The sequence below is a fragment of the Cricetulus griseus genome (genome assembly GCF_003668045.3).
Source record: "Cricetulus griseus strain 17A/GY chromosome 1 unlocalized genomic scaffold, alternate assembly CriGri-PICRH-1.0 chr1_0, whole genome shotgun sequence".
Lineage (NCBI taxonomy): Eukaryota > Metazoa > Chordata > Mammalia > Rodentia > Cricetidae > Cricetulus > Cricetulus griseus.
The window spans coordinates 52302599-52327425 of NW_023276806.1; the positions used below are offsets into that span (position 1 = coordinate 52302599).

Below are 24827 nucleotides of genomic sequence, written 5' to 3' on the forward strand. Positions count from 1 at the left end.
AAAAGGTTCACTAAATAAAGTTCAACTTGGCTTCACAGAAGATAGCCAAGTCCAAACTGGAATGATGTGGACCACAACCCCCAAGATTTCCTCTCTAAAATCCCACCCACAGCATATATTCCCATTGTATCTCAAAGCTAACTGCATCAGGTGATAGCAGTCCAAGACATGTGGGTTTAAAATCCTTCCCTGTTTGTGTAAACAAAAGAGAAAACTCAAAGTAAACCATGTGCACAAGTCTCAAGGCATATAAACTGGATGATTCAGTATTAGTGAAGGTCAAAATGAAAATAAAAATGAAGACACACTATGTCTCTCAAGTAAACATGTGGAAAAACTGTTTTCTAAAAATAAAATAAATGTTTTATTTGGAAAAAGTCGGCTTCTTACAAGGTTTTAAATGGATATTTTCACCCCGTCAATTACAATGGTATTTTAGATGCATTGAGTACAATTTAGTGTCATATATCTTTTCTGTCTCTATTTAGAAGATATTGGTTTTAAAAAATACTACAATTCCAATCCTGCCCATCCTTCCTCCTATCCTTACATTGAACCCATTTTCTATATTTCAGGTAAGTGAAAAGGGTCACGAAAGCTAAGGTTTGTGGAGGTAAGGCTATGTCCAATAATTCTAAGCATGATATAAGTTTCTCTTTAAGCCTTGGTGTATGTGGCAGGGAGGTGGGTACTTACTGAAATCAAGTGAACTCAGCAAACTCCCTCCCTATTTTATCTTTATTGGCTTCCCCGGGGCCAAACTCTGGCCCTCTTGGTTTTGCAAATACTGAAAAACAATGTAAAAAACAAAACTAGCACACACATTTAGTCCATACTGATATCTCGCATACAGCTCTAAACTAGGATATAAATGGAACTATCAAAAATCAAAGAGCAAAGGTCTCGGGGTTAAGGAGGATTCCAGGGTGCTGGTGGGATGTGGCTCAGTGGTACAGCATGTGCTTAGCATGCTTGTGGCCCTGGGTTCAATCCTCAGAACCACCAGGCCCCCCAAAACCCACACATACTCAAAGATTACAAGAGTTTCATACCATAACTAGGGTTTTGGAAAACTAAACTGAATTTAGCAGATGCCTGAAATACCTGTCTATATTAAATCAGACTGTGTTAAAAGTTTTGTAGATTTTAATACTAACTTTTTTGCAGTAGATTTCAAAAATGGCAATGACCTGTAACCACTCAATGTCTCTGAAGAGGAGCAAGGTAGCAATTTAGTGACAACATTCTAGCACTAGGCTTGCAGTAAGCATCTGAGAAGTCCCCAGCAGATGACAGACAGACAGACTGTGGCTATAACAGCCAAGATGTTTCCAGAATTTCATGCTTTAAATTTCTTAAATATATACCTAGCAGGCACCTACTCGAGGCAACTATGATGCTAGAAAAATACTTTAGTCAGTATTTTATAAACCTCCAACTTTTAACTAGTATTTTTATCCATAAATGTTCCAGTAACAATCTCTGACAAAGCATTACAAACAACAACAAAACAAGATTAAGGTTAGAGTTACCTCAAGCAAGTTAGTTGTTATTTTTCCTTTTAAAACATTTAAAATAGATGAATTCAGCAGAATGATTTTAAAAGTTAAGGCTCTCTAAAGAGTTCTAAAACTAAAACTTAAGGCACATATTATAATCTTCATGACACTGTTAAAAGCTAAGATTAAAAAAAAAACAAAAACAAAAAAACAAATCCCTACACTTCTTTCCCATATCCTTTGCCAACCAATCCCTACCTAAAGCATAGTAAATTTTAAACTCTGGCATTGGTAAGGAGTGAACAAAAACAAAAACAAAACAAAACAAAACAAAATTCCACCAATGAACACCTGGTAGGTTTTCCACACAAATGTCCACTGTCTGCATTGAGCACCACTGGTAGACTAGAGGCCAGCAGAATGGTTTCAGATGTCTTGGGTCACACACTGCTCTATTCATGCTTCAGTTCAGACAGGACTCTCCTCTTCTGCGGGGTCTCCGGAGCTATTCTGCTGCGGGGACTCTGTTGCTTTTGTTAATTCCTTTGGTTTCTCATCAACATCAGTGCTGGTGTCGTCCTCTTTACCTTCTTCCTGTTTCTGCTTCTCTTCTGCTTTCTGTTCTTTGGCCACAAGTCGATAATTGATGCCCATGCCAATGAAGAGATAGATACCTGCAATGATGAGGATCACGCCACAAGCCCAGTACGTGTATTTGTAGTCTCCATACATGTCATTAAGGCGGCCTAAAGATGCAGAAGACAAGGCTACATGAGTAAGAGCAAACAAGAACACCTCTCCCCTAAGTGTAAAGATCTTCTCAGAAAGATGCCAAACCAACCACCAAAGAACCCATAAACAACACATTAGCACAAAAATGAATTGCTAGAGTTTCTATTTAGTGTCTCTGGTTTTGACTGGCCGTGTATTTTCTAATTGGAAACAATTAACTCTTGGCAAATCTGAATGAGAGGATGGGGATTATAATCCATTCTCTTAATACACAACGAAAAAACTAATTCAAAGGAAATTTGAGAATGTTCAAGGCCACACAGAGCAATGCCAGTCACCAAGGCCAACACTCTTTATCAGCACTTCTGGAGAACACTTGCTCTGTAGCCAACACCACCAAATCCCTAATGTATCTTCCAGCAGTTACAGAAATTCAAGTATAGCGATGATAAGTAACTTCTTCAAGGTCACAAGGCTAGTAAGGGAACATAGAGCCTGAGTTGGGGCCTGCACCGCCACCTCTGTGCTACAGGAAGCCTCTCTACTGTTTCAACACTAATCAATTTGGAAAATGGCATCATAGCCTCACCCAAGTTTGTCATGTCTGATGGTAATGAAACCTAGCCACCCTACCAATGTGAATGGAACTTCATAATAGGGCTAACTATTACACAAACTGACAAGTGCTACAGGGAGGGTTCTGGATCAGAACATGGGTGGTAGACACTAGTGAGTGGGTGAGGAATGCTGCTTCTTCTGAAGTATCACCTAGGGGCTGAGAGAGTAGGAAGAAAGACCTGTCAAGAATAAGAGGGTAGAAAGGATCCAGGCAGAACAGCCAGTGCAAAGGCATAGGGGTGTGAGCAGGAAAGCAAGGGCTGGGTCCTAGAGCAGAGAGCAAGAGGTCAAGGGTAGGAAACAAGGCTGGAGAGACAGGTAGAGCTAAGCTCTGCAGCCTTGGAAACCACATTAGGGAATGGTACACTGTTTGTAGAAGGGTGGTAGTCATGGTAGAGAAAGGGGGCCCATTAGAAAGAGTGGGAGATGAAAACTGACACGATTTAGCAGTTCGCTGAGGAGGGTCTGGAAAGGGGCACTATCAAAAGCCACCTATAAGTTTGGTGGCACCTACCTATAATCCCAGCACTTGATGGGAGGATACCCACAGGTTAGGAGTTTCAGGCAGTCTTTAGCTATATAACAAGTTTAAAGTCAGCTGGGTTGAGTAAGAGCCTATCTCCAAAATAAATAAATCACCACAAACACCTAAAAGGAGCTGAAACATTTGTGGAGAAGTTATGAGAGGATCTTGTTGTGTAGGCCAGTGCTGATCTTGAAGTCACAATTAACCTGCCTCAGCCTCCAAGCGCTGGAATAACAGGTGTACACCACCAGTCCAACATAGGATTTAAAACATAGAGCTCAAACCTTTAATCCCAGCAAATCTTTTATCCCAGCACTTGGGAAAGAGAGGCAGGGAGAGCTGAGTTTGAGGCTAGCCTGGTCTATAGAGTGAGTTCCAGGGCAGCTAGTACTACAGAAAAACCTCTCTTTGGAAAACAAAACAAAACAAAACAAAGACATTCAGTAACCTGAGTTCTCAAATTATATAATGACTCATAAACTAACACAATTGAGCCAAATTATCCTACCTTCTAAAGCTTTTGACTTTACTTATAAAACTGCTACTAAAATAATCCTAGATCCAAGATACACACAGTGGTTAGGACAGTTGCCCATGTACTTTGATCTTATAAAAGAGCTACTCTTCTGCCTATTACTAAAATACACTCTATTATTAAAATGCATTCTTCATTTGTGCTTTTAAGGTAGAGCTGCTTTTCACATGTTACTTTTATAACCAGAACAGAACTAAAGTGTAGGGAGATATACTATACCTAAAAGTGGTGGCCCTAGAAGGACAGGACAGCATTCCACAATGGTCACCAAGCCCACAGCACTGGAGAACCTCTGGGGACCAACAAGGTCCATCAATGTTTCAAATAATACGGAGCTGAGCCAACCAAAGGCAAATCCAAAGACTCCCGCGTAGATACAGAACCCGATGTAGCTTGTAGACAAAGGTGCTAGCAAATGGCACACTCCATTGGCAACCACAGAAGCAGCAAAGAAGTACTGGATCCGAGGTCTGATCCACTTGGTGTTGGCTGCAAGTCCCATGGAAGGTCTGGCTACCATATCAACAAAGGCCAGAATGGAAAGGAGGAAGGCTGACTTCTCACTGGAGTAATGCTGACTCTTACCATAATTACTAAGAAAGACCAAAGGGGTAAACAGTCCAAAAAACATGACTACATTCCCAGACAGGTACAGCAAAAAGCCTCTGTGGGCAAACAGGGACAGGTCCAGGAACTTATTAATTGTCTGTAAGACTGATCGCTTTTCTCCTTTGGGGCTTCCTCCCATGAGATCTGTGTTTGCCTCAGATTTTCCAGCTTCCTGAAGAGATTCTTTGGACTTTAGTTTTTCTATCTTGCCTGGCTTAGGCCCTATTGGCCGCATCAGGGATCCAGCTACACAACAGTTTAGTAGGAGGCCACCAAGAATTAGGAAGCTTCCTCTCCAGCCAAAAATACCAAAGAAAGCCTGATTAAGTGGAGCCAGGGTAGAGAGGAACACAGGGCTGCCTGCCATGGCCAGCCCATTGGCCAATGGTCGCTTCTTGTAGAAATATTTGCCAATCATGGTCAGAGCTGGGTTCAAGTTGAAAGCAAGCCCAAGACCTAGGAAAGGAACAAAGATAACACTGTCATAAACAAAAGTATCTTTGAAATTACTTACCAAGCAAAGACGTAAGAGTAAGTGAGGCTGAAAAGATGGCTCAGTGGCTAAGGGCATGTACTGCTCTTGCAGAGGAACTGGGTTGGACTCCCAGCATCCATACTGGGAAGTTCACAATCACCTTTGACTCCAGTTCCAGAGAATCTGATGCATGTGACCAAGCTCAACCGTCTCCTTGATCCAGCTATACACTATAAATCCTGTCTCCTTGATTCAGCTGTGTACAATTAACACCAAGCCTCCTTGTTCAATTGTACATAATAACCTTGCTGAGCTTCTCAAAGTTGCTGATCTTAGCTTTCCTCTGTATGTGTTTGTCCTTTCTTCATTCCTTCACTGCCCCAATCAGATCAATCCCTGAAGCTGGGCTGGACATAGCAAATTTTGTTCTGTCTCAAATATTGAATGACATGAAAAGCTGTTCATAATACACAACTAACAGAAAGAAAATGATGATAAAAATAAAACCCCATCCTTTTTGGTCTAAACAAAAACGTTACCTTTGTACTAAAGACACAGTATACATTTGAATACCGTAATATTCATTTTCTTTCGCTCTTTTGGTTCTTCAAGACAGGATTTCCCTGTGTATCCCTGGCTGTCCTGGAATGTAGGCTTATCAAGAATACCCTTAACCTTCAGAAGTATTACCTGCATAGCATACTATTCCAGTAAGAGCCTTTAATCCTAGCACTCAGGAGGCAGAGACAGGTAGATCTGAGTTCAAGACCAGCCTGATCTACAGAGGGAGTTCAAGAACAGCCAGGGCTACACAGACTAACCCTGTTTTGAAAAACTAAAAAACAAACAAAAACTCTACTCCTCTTGGGAAAAAGAAGCAAGGAGAGAGAACCAATGATTACCCTTCCATGAATCACAGCATAAATTAATCTCACCCTGTCTATTCTTCTTTCTGGTTTTGAGACAGGGTTTCTTTTTCTTTTTTCTTTCTTTTTTCCCCTGAGACAGGGTTTCTCAGTGGCTTTGGAGGCTGTCCTGGAACTAGCTCTTGTAGACCAGGCTGGTCTCAAACTCAGAGATCCTCCTGCCTCTGCCTCCTGAGTGCTGGGATTAAAGGTGTGTGCCACTAACACCCAGGTTTCTCTGTGTAGGCTAGGCTGTCCCCAAACTCTCACAGAAATCTGCCTGCCTCTGTCTCTTGTAGTGCTGGTATTAAAGGTGTATACACCACCCGGTCCTGCTAACATTGTCTATTCTTAATTCACAATTAAATTAAAATTAACAATAACTACATATTGTATGGCAACAGTTTATTCTTTAAAAACCAAAAAACTTTAGAGCCAGATTGGTCTACAAAGCAAGGTTCAGGACAGCTAGAATAGTTACAGAGAAAAACCTGTCTCGAAAAACCAACCAAATAAATAAATTAACTCCTCTCTCTCTCTCTCTCTCTCTCTCTCTCTCTCTCTCTCTCTCTCTCTCTCTCTCTCTCTCTCTGTGTGTGTGTGTGTGTGCGCGCGTGCACATATGTCATGGTATAAGTGGAGGGCCACCCCCTGTGGAGTTGGTCCATTCCTTATACCATGTGGGTCCAGGGGACACTCAGGCTCTTCCTTTACCCATTGAGCCATCTTACCCAGTTAATCAGCAGCTCTCTAAAATGACAAGTGTGTTATCAAATAGTGACAATAAATAAATATATAAAATTAATCAGTAGCCACTCACCTCCAATGACACCGATGCACAAGTAAAGTTCCTGCACTGTGTTACAGAAAGAAGCTGCAATCAAGCCACAACCAGACAAGCATCCACCAGCGATCATTACTGGACGGCTGCCATATTTATTCACCAGGACACTGCTGATAGGACCTAAAAGGAGATAAAAAATGTAGTAGTATAAACTCTCAAATTCAAGAAAAGCTAGGAAAATAAAAACTTCCCTGTATATCTAGATGTCTGAGGTACTGAGTTGAATATATTAAAATAACTGGGTTCTAATCCTGAATGGTCCCAATGTGAAGAAATGTTTGAAGGAGGATGGTTATAGTAGTACAAGGCTGCAACTGCAATGGCAAGCAGTACTCCTGTGATTACAGAAGTATGGAGACAGACAGGAGAACCAGTTATTCTCATTACACAACAGGTTCAAGGCCAGACTAGGCTAAGAGTCCCTGCCTCAAAAACCAAAAGGAATAGAAATAAAGCTTACAGGAGATCAAGTTAGATAACAGTCAATATGAGCGTTGATCTAACCACTCAAGGGGGTAGGGATGAAATGATAGGTTATCTACGTGAACAGATTAAGGTATTTTAAAACTGTCATGTAAAAAACATGTTGGAGAAACATAAGCTATCACACATGCTGGGTAAGGACTCTATCATTAAGTCACATCCCCAGTCCTACGACACAATTCTTAATAAAACTAATGACATCCATCTTCCCACAGTTCATAAGTCTGATAATTGCATTTTATGTTGTTGTGTGAGGCAAGGTTCCTTCAAACTTTGCCGTGTGATGGTGTTTTGCTTATCTTATATAAACAACAACAAAAAGAAGCTAATAATTTTTGCTGATTATAAAATGAATGGTATTCAATTTCATTTACTTATAATTATAAAAACACCTGTGTTTCACATTTAATAGGTAAGAACTTGTGGGAAAAAAATGACTGCAGGAAACTGTAACCTGCCTGATTACAGCAGATGACTGCAAATAAGCAAGGCTCTGGGTTCCATCCTCACATGGAGGGGGTAACATTCATGTTAAAACTCAACCCAAAAGTAAGATTATTGACAGCCAGGAACTTTAGGAAATAGTAGGTCAGAGTCTCATGAATCTAGTAAGTGTCTTTATGAAAGAGGCCCGAGGGAACATATCTTCCCTTCTGCCACGTGAGGCAGCTGGAAGGCACTGGTTACAAAGAACAGGCCCTCAGGAGGCCCTAATGAAAAGAGCCATTTCATGTCAAGTCACAGGTCATTTGAAAACTTTTAAGTTTACAGTTTATATAGGATGGAAATACTGGACACTGATAGAATCTATATAATACTTTCATATGAATTATTCATGATGATTTATATAACCAGAACCCTAAAATAAATATCACAATACTGTTGTTCTCTGAAGTTTAAGTTAGAGTTATCAATTTTTATATTTGAAATATCAAGAAAGGGAAAAGCAACAAAAGCACTAGACCTTTTCTATCTATTTGGCCAGGTATGGTGGCTCACAACTTTAATCCCAGGCTTTGGGAGGCAGGTGCAGGAGAAGGATGTCTATGACTTTTAAGATCAGCCTTGTCTACACAGTTAGAGTTCCTGCTTCAACAAGCAGACAAAAAACCAAAAGTACACAGTTTAAAGGACTAACAGTTGTAAAGTGATGAAAATTCTTAGGGGTATGTGATTTAGAAACCAGTTAAACAGAATAACCCATTTCATAAGAATCCTGCCAAAGTTCATGACAAGCAATCTGTCTTTCAGTTATTTCAGAAAAGAATGGTTCTAATTAACTATCATCAAAAACAGCAGGTGTAGTTAATAGGCCCACTGTCACATGAGCTTAGAGAAAGAAATGTAACTGGGTGAGAACCAAGAAGGAACCACCCCCACAGGAAGACATCATGTGCTATTAGTGTAACTAACACTGACTTTTGAGGAAAATGCAAGCAACACCCAAGCTCTGGCAGCTAAGAACAACATATGAATGACATTCTGGTTTTCAGTCTGCTTTAGCATGCAAAGCACTGGTGTACTCTGGATGTTTATACCAATTTCTTCTGGCTACCATAATCAAAATCTGCTTATAGCGATCCTGGAAGATTAGAATCCAATGTCCCTTGACCAGAGGGATGGCTATGTGGCTAAGAGCACTTGCTGCTCTTTTACAAGACCTGAGTTCAGTTCCCAGCACCCATATTAGGCAGCTTAACAACTATCCACATCTCCAACTTCAAGGGATCCAATACTGTCTTCTGGCATCTGAGGCCACTACAGTCACATGCACAAAATCAGAGATACAAATACACAATTAAAAATGAAAATCTTATAAAGTGACATTATTTAGCCCTAAAAATTTATCTTAAAACAGCATTCAGGAGGCAGAGACAGGAGGATCTGAGGCCAGCCAGGTTACTCTGAAGGTTGTAGGCAGCTAGAACTGCAGAGACACCCTGTCTTAAAAAAAAAAAAAAAAAAAAAAAAAAAAAAAAAAAAAAAAAAAGCTGACCAACCAAGAAAGAAAGAACGAGGGAGGACTTCTTTTTGAGAACCTGGGTTTGGTTCTCAGCACCAATGGCAGCTTGGAGCCAACAGTAACTGCAGTCCAAGGGGATCTGAAGCCCTCTTCTGGTGTCCATGGTTACCAGGAATTCACATGATATTACAGGCAAACACAGGAAAAATACCCATACATTAAAAACAATTTTTTAAAGACAAAAAAATATACAGGAGGAAAATCAGGTCTTCAGACTTCTGCTCCTGTCCATTTATTCCTCTTCAAATCAACCAACTTAATTATGTTTAATTAAATTATGACTTCAACTACACAGTGCTGTTTTGTGGGCTTATTACATCAAAAAGAATACCAGATGTTGTGTTCATCTATCATTCACAACATGAAGCCAAAGATGAATGTACCCAAGAGACTTAGTAAGGGCTGCTGAAGCTGCTACTAAGTTATTCACCACTGAAATGTAGAATAGAATCTTTGTGTTGGCTGTTAAAGAGCTCCATGTGAATATAATCCAAGTCACTAAATTGTTATTAAAAAATATCTTGTTAGTATCTAACAAGACAACATGGAAAACTTACCAGGTTAAACAAAAAAGACACTTTGCTCCAGAATTCTTACTAAACAACCTCAAGTTTTATGGTGGGATTAACTTTTATGTTTAATTGTGGTTTGATGATTCCAAGTAAAATATATAGTGTTTTCAATAAGCAATTTACTTTCTACATGGCCTTCACACCATGCCAAAGTAAACAAAAGGGGGGAAAATGATAAAATTGAAGTTTAAGTGTCGCCGAAATGCTTTTAGAAATACCATTGGAACAAGGGAAGATTTTATTCAGCTTTGTTTCTCTTTTTGGTGTGTGAGCACCTGTACATGTGTGCATGCTAGCCAATAGAAGTGTCAGTTATCTTCACCTCTTTGTGCCTGTGGGACAAGCCCAATCCTTAAATTATAGACTTTACCTGAGACTTTGAACTATACTATTTTGGACATTTGAGTAACTTTTTAAAATCTTGCAAGAATATTTAAAGATGCTTACTTTTCAAGTGTCTGCCAGAGAGCAAGAAGAACAAGGGTCACACGTCATTTTACAAGAGCTTTCAAAAACACAGCTAACATTGAGCTCCTTACACTTTCATTTCTGTTCCCTAAATGCCATAATGGGATGAAAAGCATGCTCCTCAGTACATAGCTTCAGCAAGCACAGCTTCAACATGCCTGCCCCTCTGAGTAAGATATTAAAACATACAGACTCAGCACTCAGGAGGCAGAGGCAGGTAGAGCTTCGTTTGAGGTCAGCCTGGTCTACAGAGTGAGTTCCAGGACATCCAGGGCTACACAGAGAAACCCAGTCTTGAAAAACAAACAAACAAAAACCCCAAAAGTAGACTCTGGCTGCCTAATCTAAGTTAAAGAGCAGGCCATTGTGGGTACTCACCTCCAGCATACATGACAGCCAACATGATGGATGATATCCATGACACTTCACTGGTAGTAGCATTGAATATACCTTCAATTTCTTTAAAGAAGACGGTGATGGATTTGGGAAATGCATAAGAGAAGCCAATAGAAATGAAAGCTCCAACTACCACTGCCCACCCCCAGCCTCCATCTGGGGGGGTATATCCAACTGGTCCTCCAATTGCAGGTGGCATTTTAAGTGTAGATGAATCCCAAAATGCAATGCAAATCTATTATCTGAAGGATATAAAATGGGAAAAAAATGTCAGCAACAAAATAGCCTCCACAAATCCGTTTTCTGCAATAACAGACATATTTGCTTGGCTCTTGACAGCCACAATGAATACCTTTTAACCATCTGAGTGACAAAAGAAGTATCTTGTTGGGTTCTGTTGTTTCAGGCCAGGGAAGGGTACATAGTAAGACCCTGTCTGTCACTCCCATAATTCCAATGGACCTACTCTTAGTCTTCTGTTTTTGGTTTCTTTGTCTTTTTTTTCTGTGTGTGTGTGTGTGTGTGTGTGTGTGTGTGTGTGTGTGTGTGTGTGTGTGTGTTTGGTGGGGTGCTTAATAGCTCTTTAGCAACATTGGGCAGAGAACATTTAACCAATTCACTCTATAGAAAACAAACACCACATACTCTAAAAAATGGTCAGTTCCTACAATCAAGAAGGGAAACAGATTTCAGTTGAAGTAAATGTGCAGATAACCCATCAGTGTGACAATCACCCTAACACTAACTAAGAAAACAGAAAAGATGGTTTGAATTGTCCATGTGAAGTAAGGTCAGTGGCCCTTCCAGTATCTTTTTTTAAAAAAATTGGTTACCTTGAGTGAGGATTGCACATTCAGCCCAGGCTGACTTCAAACTCTTACATGGCTGAAGATGGCCTCAAACTCCTGATTCTGCATCTATCTTACAAGTGCTGGAATTACAGTTCTTTTCTATACACTCAGTTGTTATCAGTGTACACAGTAAGTTTCACTGACATTCTCACACAATTTGCTCATAGTTGTACCTCCATTACCTTGTCAGCCAGTCCCCTTCTTTCCAAGCATAAAATTTTCTCCAAATAGCTACTAAAAAGATGAATTCATCTCAAATAGCTACTAAAAAGATGAATTCATCTCCATTCTGCTTCCATGTTTTAACAGAATTTTTTAAAGATTTTATTTATTTATTGTGTATACAACATTCTGCTTCCATGTACATCTGTACACCAGAAGAGGACACCAGATCTCATAACAGATGGTTGTGAGCCACCATGTGGTTACTGGGAATTGAACTCAGGACTTCTGGAAGAGCAGTCAGTGCTCTTAACCTCTGAGCATCTCTCCAGCCCCCCCTTCCATGTTTTATGCACATATACATGTGTGTTAAGAATCCAGCTAAGAGAGAAAAACATGGGATTTGCTTTCCTCCCTTCTACCTTTCCTCAAAGAGTTCTGGCCTAGTTCTACAAGTTTTTCCTTCCTTTAGGGCCCAAGATCTTTACTCCAGTGAGACATGGGAAGAGTAAGCCACACACACTTCTGTAATAGGGGTGGGGTGAGAAAGACCTCAGGTACCTGTTCTTAGAAAATACCATCTTTACTTAAAAATCCTACCTGAATATAAGCCTCTGGATTATTATTATTATTTTTTTATTTTTTAAAATAGCTTAAAGGAAAAAAATCTTTGTTGTAGGAAATTTCACTCATGCCAGATAAGAACATTTTTACAAGATAAGGCCTCTTTTCTTTTCTTTCTTCCTTCCTTCCTTTTTTTTCTCTTCCCCTTCCAGACAGTTATTGCTTTGGAGGTTGTCCTGGAATTCACTCTGTAGACCAGGCTGGCCTCGAACTCAAAGATCAACTGCCTCTGCCTCCCAAGTGCTGGGATTAAAAGCATGCGCCACCAACACTAAGTAAGGTTTCTTAAAAACTGAGGCAGGCCAGCCTGATCTACAGAGTAAGTTCCAGGACAGCCAGGACTAGAGAGAAACCTTGTCTCAACAAAACAAAACAAGACAAGACAAACAAATTGTACTGGACTGAATAATAAAAAGCTATTTAGCATCATGCTAGGTATGCTACTGGATTTAAATCTGCTAAGTATGGGTGCTCCGGGCATCAATTCTTTTTCCTTACAAGCATAAAAATTTTCCAAAGAACTACTAAAGAAGATTAATTCATTTCAAGGAAGAGTATTTACATATACAGAATAACACCTACACATACAGAGCAGTACTGTTTAACACATCAAGCCCTGACTAGAACAGCAATACGTGCTGGACGTGATTAAACCTTTTGCTTAGCTGCCAGCTAGGATCTGTCAATTAAAAGGCAGATCTAATTTTTAGTCACGAAGACTTGCCTCATCAAGTTAATAATACCTTTTCTACAGTATCTAGATTTTCAACTTCAGTAACTTTAAGAAGATTTACAAGTAAATGAGTATCCAAAGTAGTTGGGGGGGAAATCAAAACCCAGAAACAGATTCAACACAAATTTTATCACAACCATTATGTCACAACTAACAAAAATTCTGATTAAAAAAACTGTCTTATACCAGCAGTTCTCTTTTATCCCTAAAGAAAATTCTAGGACTAGGAGCTCAGGAAAAGGGAACACATATATACTTCACATGTTAAAATTCACAGACTAAACCACAGAACAAGTTTTTAAGATTTTATTCTTACAGTGTACAGTAGTCCCATCCATCGGTTTACATGTTACTGCCTTAAAAGTAATGGGGGATTAAAAGCAAGTGAAGGAGTGGGGCATGCCAGAAGCACCAGCACACTCAGGAAGTGGAAGCTTGGGTGGGTGACTGACCATAAAGCAACTCCAAAAGGGAGAAGGGAAAGCAGGTAACAGATACTAGGAAATAAGCTCTACATTACTACCTTCAAATGACAGCAGAAACAAGAGATTTTTTTATTGTTTTCTTCCAGATATGGTCTCACTATGTAGAGACAGGTCTGGCTGTCCTGGAACTCACTGTGTAGACCATGTTGGCCTTTAGCTCCTAGAGAACCATCTGCCTAAGTGTCCAGGCATAATTTCACACTGTTAATTCCAGTACTTGGAAGGCAGAGGCAGACCAATCTCTGAGGCCAGTTTGGTCTACATAATAAGCCCCACCCCACAAAAAGACAACAACAAAATTATACTAGCGTGCTGGAAACATGGCTCAGTTGTTAAGAATACATACTGCTCTTACAAAGAACCTGAGTTCAGTTGCCAACACCTACATTGGGTGGTTGGTTCATAAACACTAAACTATCCAGCTCTGAGGGCATCCATACTCACATGCACACACTCTCTCTCATATAGACATGGGTCTGTGGGGGAGGATATGAATGCATTTGTAAGCAAATTTGCATTAGTAAGCAAATCTAGAAAGCCTAAGTTATATTCCAGCTCCCATGCCCTGGACTCTCTACAGAGAGAGAAGTTATAAAAGCCCTAGGAAATGGTATTAATTTCCCTGTACTCTCTATACCAACATGCCAAACAAACCTAACTCCCATTTCCTAAGGGGACAGCAGCAGTTTGTAAATGTAAAAAAGTATCCAGGGCTGGAGATGGCTCAGTGGGGCTCTTTCAGAGGACCCAGGTTCAGTTCCCAGCACTCACATGGCAGCTCACAACTGTCTATAACTCCTGTTCCAGGGAACCCAATACCCTCATACAGACATTCAGGCAAAACACCAATGTACATAAAATAAAAATGCAACATTCTGCTATCATGCTTTTTTAAATTGTTTTGATCTAGTTTCTTGGCTTATACAGAAGAAGTGGCCCCAAGTTAACCTCCAGATTTCAAGGACTAGGAAATCTGTTCTTTTGTCTTCTTTTACAGCATTCAACTGAACACACACACACACACACACACACACACACACACACACACACAGGAAGGGTTGGTGGTGGGGGGGAGAGAGAGTAAGAGAGAGGAGAGGAGAGAGAGAGAGAGAGAGAGAGAGAGAGAGAGAGAGAGAGAGAGAGAGAGAGATTAGGCTGGAAATGAATCTCAGTCTCAGAATGTATAACTTAACATGCACAGGGCCCTGGGTTTAGTTTCCAGCTGTTACTACTTCTCCCCCACCTCCCCAAGAAAGGTGGGGGGAGCATCTATGAAAAGTATATAAAAATGTACAATTTTCATACTACATAAAGAAACACTACAAAGTATAAACTTGTCTCTACAAACTTCTACTTGCCTCTGCCTTCTGAATACAGGGATCACCAAACCCAGGTGATTTTAATAGGGCACTATGGAAAATATATTAAGACTATAATTACCGTTTGAGCCAACCACCATACCTCTGGATGTACACTTCCAAGAACAGGATTCTGGGGGCCAAAGATGCATCTGTACTTCCACATGCTTCGAATTAGTCATCAAAAATAGGCAAGAAATGGGCTGGTGAGGTGGCCCAGTGGGTCAAGCAAGTCTGGCATGGCCACCCCAGTTTGATCCCTGGAATCTTCAAGGGTAAGATGTCCTCTGACTTCTATATGAATACTGTGGCACATAGGCCCGCACATACACATCATGCACACATCCATACAAATAATTTAAAAATTAAAATAATCAAGACATAAAAGCAATCTAAAGGTTCACTAACGGTACTACATGCAGTAGAGTATTACTAAGCCTAATAAAGAAAACCCGGTCATTTGTGAACTCCAAGGACACTAGCTGAATAAAATAAACCAGACCCAGAAAGGGAAATACTGTAGTTTTATGTGTCAGGTCAAGTGTGATACTTTTTGTAGAGGGCTTACTGCTAAATGCATTGAACCCTAGGCAAGCACTCAACCACTGAACCACATGCCCAGCCTTTAAATAGCTTTCCTAATTGCTGGTGATATAAACCTTACACTATGTTGTCATTAAAATAATTACTGGGTCTTTTATTAGGAATATACAATTTCCAAACGAGTACTTGATTTTCCTCAAATTAGAATAATTACTAAACCACTTGCTTCCCTTCTACTCAATTGAGATTTCTAGGTGACAGAGTGCTAACAGAGTAAGGACTAATATTATAATCACAAGAGGCTGAAGTAAGGACATGTTTCTAATCTGCAAGGATTTCAGACCTGAGATTCAATGACCTCTTTAGAGGTTCTTCAGACTGAGCGGTTGAAGAAAGGTTGAATGAATTTGAAGTACATTTACTGATGTGAACCCACTGGGAAACAGGGCCAGAAAATCCAAGTCAAATTAAGATACCCATTTAATTGGTAGAACATCACTTTCTAACTATTCTGCCTGAACCTGTGAAAATCACTCTATGTGGCTGAAAATTTTACTTAACCTGTGATATCATGACTATATACATAATCAAATGGCAACAAGATCTATCTGTTGTGTAGGATTATGGTCTCTGGCTAGCTCACTCTTACAGGGGAACAGGAATAAGGGAATCAGGAGGAATCCTTCCCATAAGGAGTGTCAGATTCCTGTGGCAGTTTGGCAAAACCCGTGGAATTCATCAGAATACACTTTAAAACTGGGTATGCCAGGGCACACCTGTAATCCCAGTCTCAGGACTAAAGCAGGAGGATAGCCATAAATTTAAGGTTAGGGTTAATGTAATCTGCATAGTGAGTTGAAGAGCTGAACCAATCCTAAAAAAAAAAAAAAAAAAAAAAAAAAGGGGGGGAGGCTGGAGAGATGGCTCAGTGGTTAAGAGGGCTGACCGCTCTTCCAGAGGACCAGAGTTCAATTCCCAGCACCCACATGGCAGCTCACAACTGCCTGTAACTCCCATTTCAGGGGACCTGACATCCATGGCAAAACACTGATGCACATTAAATAAAAAATTAAAAACAAAACAAAAAAGGAGTAAATGTATAAATACATAAAATAAAATTCAAAAGTAGACTGTCAAAATATCTCATTTCGATATTATGAGGTACTAGAATAATAACTACAGTAATTTTGAAATGGTGGCAATTTCAGTCTGTGTCTAAAAGCTGATGAAGTATATGAGCTTTGCTGGTATTTCTAAGTTATAGGTACTGCTAACACATGGAGTCTACAACCATAGTTGAAATTCCAATAAATAAACAAACCTCCTGAATTTCACACACCATGAAGATTAGTTCTGCAGACTGTAAGTTTAAATGATAGGACAGAAGGAAAAACAAACAAACACCTGCCCATAGAAAAATAGAAATCAGGTAAAAAACATTGCTTTGGTTCTCAAAACTCAATAACTCGGCTGACAAGATGTCTCAGCAGGTAAAGGCACTAGCCACTGAGCCTGACACCCCAAGTTTGATGCTGAGACCCCACATTGTTAGAGACAACTCTTGCAAGTTGTCCTCTGTCCTCCATAGGAATGCCCAACACACACACACCCTCCTTTCTTTCTAAAGAAATAAACCATTAAAAAAAGAAAACCTAGCAGAGAGGTGGTGGCACATACTTTTAATCCCAGCACTGGAAGAGGCAGACACAGACAGATTGGAGTTTAAGGCCAGCCTGATCTACAGAGCAAGTTCCAGGATAGCCAGGGTTACAAAAGAGAAACTCTGTCTTGAAAAAACAAAACAAGGCTTGGGCAGTGGTGGTGCATGCCTTTAATCTCAGCCTTTGGGAGGCAGAGGCAGGCAGATCTCTGTGAGTTCCAGACCAGCCTGGTCTACAAGAGCTAGTTCCAGGACAGCCTCCAATGCCACAGAGAAACCCTGTCTCGAAAAACCAAAAAAGAAAAAGAAAAAACAAAACAAAACAATAACAAAAAGAAAAATCTAACTTCAACTCAGTAACTAATTTAAAAAACCTTAACTCTCCAAGACAGTTTACAAACACAATTGTATCATGTTTTCTTCTTTTACAATTTTTTATTTATTTAAAGAGAAAGAATGTACATGTGAAGGTGTGGACACACTCGATGGAGGTCAGAGGAACTGTCCAGAGTTGGGTTCTCTCCTGCCACCTTGTGGACCCAGTAATCTAACTCAATCGGTCAGGCCTGCAAAGAACTGCCTCACCAGCAGCAAGTTCCTGCTCAACACAGATGTGTACTGGGTTCTATCCTGTTATGGTTTGGAAGCAAAATGTTCCCCACAGGCTCATGTATTTGAACACTTAGTAAACAGCTGGTGGCACTGTTCTGAGAGGCTGAGGGGGCCTTTAGGAGGTGAGACCTAGCTGGAGGAGTGAGTTTTTAGGGGCAGGTCTAAACCGAGTTCTGCTTCCTGACTGGCCCAGATGCGAGTGGGTGCCATGGCTTCCCCACCATGATGTAATGCTCAAAGTCTGAGCTGAAATAAAGCTATCCTCTAAGCTGCTTCTTGTCAGGTGTCTATCTGGTCACAAGTATAAGCAGAGTAACCAACACCCCCTCCCCCAGCATCCAAAACCCACACACAAACACCCCTAGAGGATTCATATAGGTGAAACAGAATCATGTCAAAGACTTACTATTCAGCCATCAGTTATACAACTTAGAATACCAGAACATTTAAGTTTTTTTCTCTGCAAAGGCTAAATCTGTCAAATCAAATGGACTATTATGGGTTTTAATTAGCAACAGGGTAGTGTAAAATAAACAAAACTGGATCCTGCATGTCTATTTATGGTCAGTGCTACCCTTCAAAGGCTCAGCCTTTGAAGCCCTTATACTGTGGTGAAGCTGAGTTCATTCTGTGGCCATGTGAATGGTGAGCTTTGCACGATAGTAGGGCTAACTCTCTATAATACAGATCTACTGTAAGATCTATGACCTATGAACCTTCATCATTCCCCCAAAAGAAAAAATAACTAAATTACAGGGAGGAAAGTGCCACTTTGTTAGATAAATCAAAGAACATGCAGAATTCTGAAAGATTTGCTAGAGCAATATGCTTAAGATGATTTAATTTGCCAAGCATGATGGTGTACACCTTTGATCCAGCCCTCGGGATACAGAGGCAGGTGATCTCCAGATGCCAGACTGGTGCCCAGTAAACCTCAACTCAAAAAGACTTAACTCTACCCAAATTAATATGGCAGGAAGTGGGAAACCATGAAAATGTGTATCTGCACATGCATGGAGGTGCATGTACCTGTGGAAGTCTGAGACAAGGTCTCTCACTTTGCTTGAAGAGAGCCTTGAGGATCTCAAGTTTCCACCTCTCCATCATTAGGATTGGAAGTGTGCACTAGCCCAGTTTGTTTTCAATTTTTTTTTTCTTTTTTTGAGACGGGTCTCTGTGTGTAGCTCTGGCTGTCCTGAAACTCACTATGAAGACCATGCTGGCTTCAAACTCACAGATCAGCCTGCCTCCACCTTCTGAGTGCTGGGGGTTAAAGGCTCTAGGAGAGGGTCTCAAACACGCACATGCTGCACTGTGCTTTTATGTCCCATCTTTCAAACTACACCTTAAGTAAAGGTGTTCTGCTTAATAAATTAAGGAGGAATGGTAAAAATTAAACTACAATTAAATTACTGTCTTTTCAAACCATAGTGAAATGATATGGTTGTGAATACAGTAGAAAGAGTTAACAAAACAAAAAACAAAAAAACAAAAAAAACCCATCAGTCTCCAAGTAGAAGTAGCAAACATGAAATATACTTGATTTTTCCCAAACCTTAAAGGTTTGGGAAATGAGCTTCAAATGAGCTTCCAATTAGTAAAATACAAAGGACAGCAGGATACGCAAAACTAGGACATGTTAAAACCATGTCATAAAGACAAATTCACCAAAATCCCACATGGGCAAAACTAGAAGAAAAAAGGCCTGTTTCCTTTAAATAAATTACCTAGCTGAGGAACCTACAAGATTTCACAGACATCAACTAAATATAACATATGACCCTGTTTGCATCCTTGATCAAGGGAACCAATTCAATTTGGGAAAATCTGAATACTGCTATTTGATAACATTAATTTTCTAAAGGTAGGATAATGTGATTACGGATTTCTGAAGACTACCTTCCAGATAACTATGGCTATAAATTGGGTTTGATCCAAAGCATTGCATAAACTGGGCATGGTGGTGAAAACCTATAATCCTAGAGGCAGAAGGACCAGGAGCTTGAGGTCACCTGTGATACATAGTGAGTTCCAGACCAGCATGGGATACACGAGAAACTAGACCTCAAAATAATAATTTAATAAATTAAAAGACTCTTTAGGCCAGGTGGTGGTGGCACAAGCCTTTAATCCCAGCATTCTGGGGGCAGAGGCAGAAGGATCTGAGTTCTAGACCAGCCTGGTCTACAGAGCAAGTTTTAAGACAGCCAGGACTACACAGAGAAAGCCAGTCCTGAAAAACCATTAAGAACAAATAAATAAAACAAACTTCTCTTTTAGAACTATGCAACAAAATATTTAGAGCTGAAATAATTTCATCTAGGATTTGCTTCACAATAATCAAGCAGGAGCCGGGTGTTGGTGGCACAAGCCTTTAATCCCAGCACTCGGGAGGCAGAGGCAGGCCTGTGAGTTCTAGGCCAGCCTGGTCTCCAGAGCGAGTGCCAGGATAGGCTCCAAAAGCTACACAGAGAAACCCTGTCTCGAAAAACCAAAATAATAATAATAATAATAATAATAATAATAATATCAAGCAGAAACTGGGAAAAGGGAGGGATAACAACGAAACACTAGTAGCTTAACTTGTGAATTAAAATTTCCACACTCAACTGTAGAGAAGGGTAAAGAGGCAAAAAAAAAAAAAAAAAAAAAAAAAAACAAAAACAAAAAACTCAGCTTCACCAGTAAAAAGAGGGCAGAAACAGCTTTGAATTTTATCTACAAGTTTTAAAAGTTGGGCAGTTCTGGTGTAGTCACACTACCTCAGGGTTCCCACTGGTTAAAATGAAAATAACAAACCTTGTATTTGCTCCAGGTAGCAACGTGAGCCACATCCTGAACTCCACTCTGGCTTCTCTAGTCTCCACCACCTACTCTCTACCCAAAACCTATCTGTTTTCCCTGTGAGGATTCCCACTAGGTATTCCCATATGGTCACACTCTAAGAACCCCCTCTTTAGCCCTCTTTCCCCGGTATCCAGAACGATACTCCCAAAATGCAGATCTGCTTAGTCACATCCTTAAACAGCTTTCGAACAACTTCAAAAGTACGATTCCAACCTGGTCAGTTTCTTCCTGAGTCCTAAAATGACTGAAGGCCCTCCATTAGCTGCCACCTCTATTCCCTCCCCATTCTTTCTGACCTCTCTGTGCTGTATTTTTGGTGAAATTCTTTCAGCTTCTTTCATCGCCCCCAGCACTGTCTCCAGTACGGTCTGAAATGACCTTTCAATCTATCACCTCCTATGCATACCTAGGTCCCACTCCTTGGTCAAACCTCAGATTGAATAGTATTTCCTCAGAGAAACATATCCAGTATTTCCTTAAATGGTGCATCTACCCCTACCTACACAATATGGCATCTGTCCCCATGGTAGCTTACACGTTCCCTAAAAGTCAGTAACTGTTTGCTGAGTACTTAACTATATCTGCTTTCCAGCTAGACTACAAACTCGATTTAGGAGCACCATTTAGCAACTAACTAAAATAAGTAAGCAAGAAAGGAGATATAGTCTCTCTTGCCTTGAATAGCTGGCAGCTGATAAAAAAAAAAAAAAAAAAAAAAAAACCTTCTTGACTTAGTTCCTATCCACCCTTGTCCAAACTCTCATACAATTACTAATCTAACACGTCAGCGTGTACTCATTTTGTTACAAAACCAGAATAATTTTTTTTCAATGCTGGCGATCAAACTTTGGGGCCTCAGGCATGGTCGGCCAGGCAGGTACTCTGCCACTGAGCTACACACCTCCAGCCTATGTCGAATAATGCCTGAAGATTTCAAAATTAGTTATGGTTAATTAAAAAGAAAAGTAGCTTGTCACTGTGTAGCTACTAGCAGGAGACGCCGGGTTTACAATGAGCTACTGGAAAAAGGGAAAGACTGAAGTAGTAACACGTGCGTTTCCTGGTTGAGTGATCAGAAACTAGTTTTCGCAACTGCTGGTTGCACCAAATTCGCCACCATAAAGAAAGGCTAAAAGGCACTCGGAAAAAAAGGATGTAGTTGGCACAGAAAGCGAGCATCCAACCAAATGTAACGCTATCTGCGTCTTCTCTCCAGGGATGCCTTGAGACCCCCCCGTGGGCGCCGGTAGACGCACCGAAGCCACAGGTTGGACCACAAAGAGCCCCTATCCCAACCTCCCGCCCCTTCCTCAAAGTTCACTCGAACCCGGCAGTCTTGTTAGGGCGGTCGGCAAAGCAGCGCCTCACACCACACTAGCAAGTCACCAGGTGGGATACCGATTGGCAGGCGGGGGAGGCTGGGCGGACATGCCACGAGTCCTAAATGACTCCCGCCCCAGTCCCTTCCCTCCGAGCAGAAGGAGGCAGGAGTGCACCACGTGAAGCGGCCTCAGGTCGTCCCTCTTCCGACCTAAGCATCTCTCCAGGCGGCTACTGTAGACTACTGGAGTGGAAGCGTCTCCCACAAGGTCACCGGGCACCATGACCCGACTCCCGCAGCCCGGCGGCCACACCTGACCACGGGCCCGCGCGGTTCGGCCGGGGGAGACACTGGACCCAGCGCCTTAAGGTCCCCTTCACGCACGCCACGTTCCGGGGCCATGTGGCTCCGCGAGCCCAGGATGCCCTCTGTCGGGCCGCCCCCCGACCCGGGGACCAAAGTCTCCGCGTGCCCGCCGGACTCCTCGACCCCACCAGGTCACCAAGGGCACCGCAGACTCCGTGCGGCGCGCCGCCCGCTCAGCCCCGACTAACCGTTATGTGTGTCTCGCGGCGCCCAGAGGGTGCGTGACGCGGCGGCGCGGGCCGCAGTTCCTCGGAGCCCGGGGTCCCGCTCGCTTCCCTTGCCGCCGCCGCCGCCGGGTTCGTTGGCTGCAGCACCCACACGGCCGACCAGTCACGTCGCAGCTCGCCACTTTGTCTGGCGGGGCAGGCGCGGCTGCCTTATAACCCGCGGGGGCCGGAGCATGCGCACAGGGGGTGGAGTCGGCCTTCCCGGCCGCCGCCCCCTCCCTGCCATACATACACCGTGCTCTGCATCTCCCGCCTCCACACGCCGCCGTCGGCTGCGCGTGCCCGCTCGCTCGGCCGCGCGCGCCGGCGCCCCCCTCCCCGCCACGTGACCCGGCGCCGGGGCCGGGAGACCCCGCACAGCCCTGGGCACTTTTCAGCGCCCTGAAGGGTAGGTGCGTTTCGCGCGTGCCGGGGACGCCATCGCGGGCCTCACCCCTCAGGCTCTGCCGGAGGAAAGGGAAAAGCTGCCCCGAGGCCGACCCTGAGGTGCGGAGGATGATGGACAGGCGGAGTCCAGGGACTGGGCAGCGTTTGAATGGACGGGTGCAGCTCCGAGGCTGGTGGACTCCAATATGGACGGGCCTGGAACCCGGGCTCGAAGACCCGGGGAAGTTACTGGAACGCTCCGGGCCTGTTTCCTCGCGCTAACTCAGCAACTGTGGAGACGTTAGGAAGTTTAATGTGCAATTTTACGCAAGTCTCTCGTCACAGAGCCTGACTTGTGGCATTTGGTGAACGCTGAGTTTAAGGACCGACCAGTCGGTCAGAAGAGACTCGTCCTGGGGCAGAGGGTGTGCACGTCGGAAACGCAGATGTGAGCATGCTGTCGGGCCGGATTTTTATGAACACTTTGAGTTTGGGGGTCGGGGTGGAATTATAGCTAGTGGAGTTGGGACCGTTGCATGCTAAGCACCGCACCGGAATTCACTTGTATAATCCTCAAAACCTGATGAGGTAGGCTCTAATTAAGATTTTGTAAATAAGGAACTCCGGGCTTCACGAAGTTAACTGGCAGAAGTCGCCAAGCTAGGAAGTGGCCACATTTAAAATAAAAACGACAGCGCCTCATGTGTCACAAGAGCCATTTTTAGTTCTTGACTAACCCCAGACACCAGAATCTGTTGAAGTGGTAAATTAGTATATTTGAGGGGGGAGGGGCAGGATTTCTCTGTGTAGCTCTAGCAGTCCTGGAACTCTGTAGCCCTGGCTGGCCTTGAACTCAAGAGAGCCTCCTGCCTCTGCCTCCCAAGTGCTGGTATTAAATGCGTGGGCCACTACACCCGGTGTGAAAAAATTTAAGAGTCTTCCTAGACTCTTACTGCATACCAGAACCCTGCCTTCCTCCTCCAGCCTCTTCTCATCTACACTCAGTTTTCCTAGCTCTCTGAACTAGGCCCTATAGTTTCCCTTTTGTGAATGAAGAACAGAAATTGAAGAGAAGGCACTGTGTGCCGTCACCTACCTTTTGCCTCCTTTCATCATGTTAGTGGGATCCAGTATGAAATCCACCGACAAGTACTGCTTCTGAGCAATAATTTGCCTTTTATATTCGCTAAAAGAATACAAAAGCTCTTCAGATCATTGGGGTGGTTGGAACTTTTTTTTTTCGAGGCAGGGTTTCTCAGTATAGCTTTGGAGCCTGTCCTGGAACTAGCTCTTGTAGACCAGGCTAGTCTAGAACTCATAAAGATCCCCCTGCCTCTGCCTCCTGAGTGCTGGGATTAAAGGCCTGTTTCACCACCGCCTGGCTGGGTGGTTGGAACTTAAAACAGCAATGTTTTAGGATTGTAGTGTAAGACTAGGCTATTCAGTGGCACTACTTTTAGTTTTCAAGAGTCTGGTCCCGGGTTTGATATTCAGCACCAAAAAAAGAGGGAAAAAAAAGTACTTGGAATATTCTGGTGATAATAGTGTTCAGGGAGATGGTTTGAAAAGGTGAGCTAGAGACATGGGAAGAATCCGGTTTAGAGCCTGGAGGTTTTGTTTTTGGTTTTTTGGTTTTTTTTTTGGTGGCAGGGTCTCATTCACCCTGTGCTGACCTCAAACCTTACCTGTTTGGCTGTGGATGCTCTTATACTTGTGATTCTCTCTCTGCTCACATTGGGATTTCAGGTGTGCACCTGATTTCAGCTGTGAATTAATAAAGGTGTGCACTATGGAATGTGGTGGGAAACAGAGTGATGAGTTCACAACAGAAACCTGGGAGCCAGGTCTCCTGAGTTTTATTTTTGATACTTGGTAACTTAATTGTACTGTGGCTTTGGGCAAGTCAAGCCCCATTCTCCAGTCTGTATAAGAAAACTAATACCTACCTCGTATCTTACCTCATAACCTACCTCATAGGGTTACTATG

The 24827-nt window shown here is 42.2% G+C and overlaps 1 protein-coding gene across 1 annotated transcript; it reads right to left on the reverse strand.

Moving 5' to 3' along the window:
* Nucleotides 1-340: 340 nt before the first annotated feature.
* On the reverse strand, nucleotides 341-22585 carry Slc16a1 (solute carrier family 16 member 1). The gene is made up of 5 exons (XM_027393863.2): nucleotides 22436-22585; nucleotides 10668-10927; nucleotides 6720-6863; nucleotides 4130-4975; nucleotides 341-2245 (listed from the first exon to the last, which is right to left on the reverse strand). The coding sequence occupies exons 2-5, from the start codon at nucleotides 10882-10884 to the stop codon at nucleotides 1968-1970; spliced, it is 1485 nt and encodes a 494-aa protein (XP_027249664.1). The 5' UTR covers nucleotides 10885-10927; nucleotides 22436-22585; the 3' UTR covers nucleotides 341-1967.
* Nucleotides 22586-24827: the final 2242 nt, after the last annotated feature.